Here is a 6983-nt window from a genome sequence, read left to right as displayed (position 1 = left end):
GCATTGTACGACGTGTACGAGATCAGAGGTGTGCGGCTGTGAAGCGAATGGGATATAAAGAACAAAGCATCATTTTCGAATGGATCTCGTATTATCCTATGCACGACATTATTTGTACGACTTCAAATAACGCACAACAAACGGCGGCTGTCGTATACGACTAAAGTGCGTCGTACGTACCTCTTGGCTGGGCATAAAGGTTATTTGATTTCGCAGGACGTGTTCGTAGCAGGCCGGCGTTACGACGCAAATGGAAAAATTCGTACAGGTATCCCCGGCCGCAAGTACGGCAGCATCATCCTGCCTATCAACCTCAGTGTCCGCCACCGCCGCCGCCGCCGCCGCCGTTATGCGCTTGCTGCCGCCAATGTCGTTTTCCAGTACCTGCTTGTGCCGTAGCCGCAGCCGCTGACGCCGACGGTATCCAAAACCCCCCGGCGACCACACACCGCCGTCGCCGCCGCCGTCGCCGCTGTCTCGTCCTCCGGCGGTCGTCCTGTACGGCCATCCCGTCACACCGCCGCCGCCGCCGCTGCCATCAACTCCATCTCTCTCTCTTTTCCCCGCCACTCGGTCGTCCACCCCTCCCACGTTACCTTCTCCCTCCGCCGCCGCCGCGCCGTACGCGTTGCTGCTAATGCCGTTCGTACTGTTCGTGCCGTACACACCGTACGGCGGCATGAACATGCAATGGAAGCTGGCGGGCATGTTTGCGGAGGGGCAGATCCGAAAGCGGGGATCCCGGGGGCACGCCAGGGTTCGTGCCAGTACGACAGCCAGGCCCCGTACTTCCGGCACGTCGGGCGTCAGGATGAGAGACGCCCGGCCGCCGTGGGAGTGAAATGTGGCAGGGCCTGGGGGGGATATACGACAGATACCGTACGGAAAAAGACGTAACGGCTTTCTGATGCCGTATCGATTACATCCATTCATAAATGCCGTACTGCCGTACATACCGTCGTACGGCTCGGCCCACGATCTGGATTCCAGCCGTACCGGTGGCGCCCCCAGCGACTCCGCGTGCGGGAAAGGCTTTATGTAGTACTTTGGCAAGTACATGACCAGGAAGAATGAGACGGGAAGGAGTACCTGACCGGGGGGGGGGGGCGCGGGGGTTGCCGGGGTTTTGGGTTTTGCGCGCGGGGTCCCAATTATACATATTATGTATACATGTATATATGTATATTATGTATATATATATATACTGAGAAATGCCGGCGCTTGAAATACCAACTACCGTACGGTACGATGGGGGACGGGCGCTAGGGGGGCCCTGGGGGAGGTGAGACGGCTCCTTGTTTGAGGCCCAACCATGGGGTTGCCAAAACAGGAAAGGAGGGGAATTTCATTTCACGGGAGGGGTAACGAAATGTCGGACTGACGTGGCGCACGAGGAGGCTGTGGGGAAAACCGAGAATAGGGTGAAGGGATCCGGGAATCGAATCAGGGTTGGGAAGTAGAAGATTGGTAGGAGGGGCGGAGAGAGGAGATTACGAGACGGGGGTGAGGCGAAGGCAAGAAGAACCCTGAGCATGGTGGGAGCATTAACCGGGGGATATTGAGAAGCAGGAGGAGGAAGAGGAGGAGGAAGAGGAGGAGGAAGAGGAGGAGGAAGAGGAGGAGGAAGAGGAGGAGGAAGAGGAGGAGGAAGAGGAGGAGGAAGAGGAGGAGGAAGAGGAGGAGGAAGAGGAGGAGGAAGAGGAGGAGGAAGAGGAGGAGGAAGAGGAGGAGGAAGAGGAGGAGGAAGAGGAGGAGGAGGAGGTGGAGGAGGAAGAGGAGGAAGAGGAGGAAGAGGAGGAAGAGGAAGAAGGCGACAGAGACAGTAATATTTACGGAGCTAGAAGGTTTGGAAAGGGATTTGGAAGGAATTTGTTATGGCGATGGTGGAGTGAAGGTGGAACGTGTGTCTCGACCGCGGGGGAGATAGCGGTGTGTGGGGGGAAGGGTTTTTGCCATCTTCTGTCCGAGTACTCCAATGTCGGAACCGAATCCTCACATTTACCCTTTGGGATGTTGGGTCTGCGAGTCGCGTTCGCTTCCCGCGGCTTCCCGCGGCTTCACGTCGTCTTTCCGGTTCTAGCACGGGCCATGTCTATTCCCATCGGTCCAACCCTTTTACCAGCTTTGCGGCAGGAAGAAAGGGGCGCACCTGCAGTATCAGGCCTGCGAGACCGCCGATACCCAGCAAGGTACGCCTTCCGCGTGTCTGCAGGATGAAGTTCTTGCGCAGGATGGCCATGAACTGCCTCATCTTGTTTATTGGACGTGGCGCGGCCATGGTTAATGTTTCTGCTACCTTTTGGAAATCATACGAAAATATGCTTGAGCGAAATTAGAGGGTCCACGGACGGCTTGAGGTTGCAGCTTGGGGTTGTACGTAATGACGGTTAGCATACCGTTACAAACCCCCGTCCATAGCGCAAGCAGCAAAGCAATCAGTGTGCAACACGGCTCCCTTAGGTCGTAGGATTCGAATTCCCCACGTAGCAAGTACGTCCGTGGGAGATGGCAAGCCCAGATGAAGAGCCGGAACCGCAACTAAAGTATGAGCTGTTGGGCGGTGACGTGCAAACCATTTTAGAAAAGGAAAAGATATCATGTATGACTGTATCCGAAAAGATCCTGGCTATTGGGACGGAGCAAGGCCGAGTCCACATCCTCGATTATTCCGGCAACCAGGTGACTTTTGGTTTAGACGAGCCATTGGACGCAATCCTGCTGTTTTTAAAAAGGACGAATGATGTCATGCGGCTACCAATAAAATTGGGTACTGAGCAAAGTGGCCTGCTATGCCTCTATATCCAAAGCCCTGGTCGCGTTCCAAACCAGAGTAGCTTCTGCCAATCCTCTTCAGGAACCTTCATATAACCACACTGAACACCTCACTTGCCTCCGTGGTCAGGTCCGTCTGCTCAATCTGCACAAAGCGCGTGTCAATGATCTCTCCTTTGATAAGGAGGCGGAACACATCGCCAGCGCATCAAATGACTGTACCGTCGTGGTGCGTAGTTGTTGACGAGATGGGGGGTGGGAGGAGGGGGATCGAGCAAAGAAATGCACAACGAGCCCTTAGGGCATCAAATCGGTGGACCGCACGAAAGCGAGGTTGGGGCGCCTTTGCCGGCGCCCTCTCCGCCGCCTTCCCCCCCACCGCATAAAACATTAACCCTCCATATCCTTAAGGCCCAACCCATAAATTCGACGAAAGGCGATACTGTCGCCACTGCCCTGAAGAAGCTATGCCGTACGCCGATGCCGTACAATCCCCGTCCGTATGGCTCATCCATTTCAGATCACCAACCTGTACACCGAGCAAACCACACGACACGAGTTCCAAACGCCCATCAAGGTACGACACGTACGAGCAAGGACGAGCAGCAGTACGTCTGCGTCAGGAACAGCGAGCCGGCGCACCAGTATGCCATCCTTGATCACCACCGTGACGGAATAGTAGCGATGTAAATGCAAACATTCAGACAAACGCACACACGCGCGCGTACACTCATGCGCTCCATCCCTTCTTTCCCGCCATTCCTTAATCTGTACGACACAGGTTGTGGCTTTAGATCCTCGCCCCGCCGCCTCCTCTCGGAAGACGTGGCGGGACCTCGTGACGGGGACAGCGGGGGGAGAAGTCACGTTGCATACACAGGTGCGTGTGTGTATGTATGTTTGTATGTATGTTTGTTTGTATGTATGTATGTTTGTATGTATGTGTGTCTCTCTGCCTTTGTTGTAATGGGAGGAGCCGCGAGAAAGAGGCGGTTAGGTTGGCACACGAGCAAGTATATTACCGAAGAAAGTAAATCCGAAATTAATTCGTTCGTTTTGCTGGATATTTTGGATTTTAGTGTTTTTGATGAATATTTCCAATTTTTGCGTTTTGCTGCTTGTTTTTTTGAATTTGCGTTTGCTAAATTTTTGAATTTTTGCGTTTTGCTGAGTATTTTGAGTTTGTTAAATAGATTACGCTAATCTGGGGGAGATGCGGGAAGAGCGAGCTGCAATAGCCGATGTGTGCGTGTGTATTATTTGGCATAGATACGTGTTTGCCTATTATTATTTTTAATTATTTGAAGATTTTATTGTAAATTCATGTCAATAATTTTTTTACATGAAATTATATGTCCCTTTTGACTCAAAGTGCCGTGGTGATAGTACAGACATACATACGGCCATACATAGGCAGGCGGCTGGCAGAGGTTAAGGCCTGACTTCTGCTCCCAGTTGACCCAGTCGACCCGGGTTCAAATCCGCCTGCCGGCTCCTCGGGTGTTTGAGGAGTGATGAAATGGGAGGTGGCCCCCCATCTTATGGACGGTGTAGGACGTGATAATATCAACTTGCGAGCTGACCAGGAACTAAGTTGATGCGCCGTTGATCCGCTAGATTTGGTTGGATGCTGGTGGTGAGTTGCCGAACTCAACGAATACATTCTGAAGTCGGATGGGGTGACGGATTAGGGTGCCCCTCTAGCAGGGGAGAGCAGGGACTGCCCCGGGAAAGGGGGCCGCTGGCGAAGTTAACCACCCTGTAACAACATACGGCCCATGTAGGCTTCTGTTACACTTTGGGGGGTAACGCAGCTGCATGCGGTGCAAAACACAAATACGCACGCGCGCCTCCCTCTTCCCTCTTCGCTTCGCTTGCCTCTTACTGCGTTGAAGTCGCTTGTGTGCCATCCTCATTAGGTCGTCAAAACACGCAACCCTCCCCTCTTTCCCCCTAATATCCCCCCATCCCCGGCCCCGTCCAGGGGTGGCTATCGCGAGCCGACCAGCACCTGGCAGCCGCCGCCTCCCGCGATGTGGCGGCGGGGGGCGTGCTGGCGCTCAAATGGAGTGGGACCCTGGTGGCTTGGGTGTACGACAGTGCCGTGACGGTACGGCAGCTCCAGGGCTGGACCGGGGGTGTTATTAATGCATGACAACACAGATGCATGCAACCTCTTTAACAAATCCTTAAGAAACCCGAAAACCCAAGAACCCGAGCTCCATCGAGGAGAGATGGGGGTTTTGCATTGGGGGAATGTAGGGTTTTGGGGGGGAGGAATGTGTCAATGGTGTGTGGGGGGGGCCCGGGGGGTTGTACGATACGCTGCGGATAACCCAACGGAACAACTGTCGGCCCATGCCATCCTCACCTGCGTAGGTGTACGACACAAGCGCGCATCAGAGCATTCGTACCCTGCGGCGGTACGACCCGCGAGGCGGCCTGCCGTCATCGTCGTCGTCGTGTGCGGCGGCCGTGGCGGCGGCAGCGGCGGCTGGCCAGTACTCTCCCTCTCCCTCGCCGCCTCAGCAGCAGCAGCACCTGAAGCCCACCTCATCCACGCTTTCCGGCGCCGCTCCCACCACCACCGCCACCACCACCGCCACCGCCACCACCGCCGCTAAAGCAACCTCGGTTGCATCCGGAGCTGTAGCAGCTGTAGCAGCGGGTGGCAGCACTAGCAGCAGCAGTAGCACTTCACAGCTAAGGCGCTGCTCTCTCCTCTTCGCGCCGGATTCGCATTTGTATGTGGCTTGGACTGACACGGTGCTGGTGAGTGTGTGTGTGTGGGGGGAAGTCCTGGTGGGGTAATGAGCCGGTGTGTGTGTATGTGTGTGTAAAAGGTGGGAGAGTGTTGTGGGGACGTGAGAGGGTTATTATTGCCGTTTACGAACGTGCAGGTGCAGGACGGAAGAAATCAAGAGAGCAGGGACGGTGGGTAAGAAGCCGAGTTTTTCCATGTTTTTTTCCTCCGAGCCTCCGAGCCTCCGGAATCGCCAGTTAATAGTTAAGTTCGAATCGTTGCCTATTTGGCATCAAAAGATTGTGGCTTTTATATCTTCGGAGTTTAATATCTGCCCCTCTAATACCTCTTCGCCGCAATGTCGTATATTCCTCGCGCCGGGGTGCGTTATCTTCATCTCGGAGCGTCGTATTGCCGTACACAGGTTGCTCGGATCTGGTCGTACGAGAACAACACGGGGTCTGCATCACCTGCGGTTGAGCTGGTGGCGAGGATGCGGCTAGAGGGGGAGACTGTGCTGGTGGGTGAAGTGTCTTTTGATTTGTTTGGAAGGGGGGAAGCATTTGTAGGCATCAAATCAGTTCATGAATACTTTATGATACAATAGAAACAGAGAGAAATCATACGCCTAAAATCAAATACTCCGAGAATCAACTGATTAAAAGTGCGTCCAAAGCAACAACCGCCAGCTGGAAAGGAGGAAAGGGCCATCGGAGGATTCCCCGAAAGAGGGGATGCGTTCTCGAGGCGAAGCGGAAACGGAAACGGAAACAGAAGAAAAATTAAAGCAGTAATAGAGAAATAGGGAAACGAAACCAGGTTCTTTTTAGGCTCCGAGAATTTCCTGTCCTTGCGATGGCAAGGGATGCTCGCATGCGCTGCTTCTTTTTTGCGCGCGTACGCAGGGCCGTGCAGCGCTGAATCACATCATCAAAATGATCCTACGTTTTCCATCCAGACGGAACAGCACACAAGTGTAATTGGGAAAGCGAAAACTGAGGAAAAAGCAAAAAAGTGAAGTCTTCTGGTGGAATCCGGAGCTGTTTTATGTCGTGCTTAGCGCCTTCCGGCAGCGATTTGTAGCCGAACCATATCCTCGCTCTCTGCGACGACCCAAAAGGGTTTGTTGTTGTGGGAAATGGAGCATAGTAGAGGTTCAGGGTCAGAGCATTTTGATTGAGGCCCCGGCGCGAAGCGCTTTCCGGGGCCCCGGGGTTCACTGCTGTCAGGCCCTGACGGCCGGGCGGGCTGTCAGGCGGTCAGCCAGCAAGTCAGTCAGTCAACGCCGCGTCTCAGGATGAACTCGCATGCCACGCTGAATTGACAATTGCACTTAAAAGCTATTATTATCCTTGAAGAAATTAATTCACATACATCTCTGCGGAAAAATAGCTTTCCGTGGGCCATGCCAAGGCGCCCTCGGCCTCGAAACGCATCCACAACTTACTATCACGGATCCCTTACTGGC

The 6983-nt window shown here is 54.1% G+C and overlaps 1 protein-coding gene across 1 annotated transcript; it reads left to right on the top strand.

The window, feature by feature from the left end:
• Positions 1-2601: 2601 nt before the first annotated feature.
• VOLCADRAFT_91442 (uncharacterized protein) lies at positions 2602-6495 on the top strand (the record flags this gene model as incomplete). Its single annotated transcript, XM_002951001.1, has 8 exons — positions 2602-2679; positions 2903-3001; positions 3293-3349; positions 3554-3652; positions 4757-4882; positions 5152-5544; positions 5940-6035; positions 6421-6495. 8 exons carry the CDS (start codon positions 2602-2604, stop codon positions 6493-6495), a joined length of 1023 nt encoding a protein of 340 aa, XP_002951047.1.
• Positions 6496-6983: the final 488 nt, after the last annotated feature.

This window comes from Volvox carteri (genome assembly GCF_000143455.1).
Source record: "Volvox carteri f. nagariensis unplaced genomic scaffold VOLCAscaffold_21, whole genome shotgun sequence".
In the NCBI taxonomy this organism is placed as follows: Eukaryota; Viridiplantae; Chlorophyta; class Chlorophyceae; order Chlamydomonadales; family Volvocaceae; genus Volvox; species Volvox carteri.
This window is presented reverse-complemented; position numbering and strand designations above follow the sequence as displayed.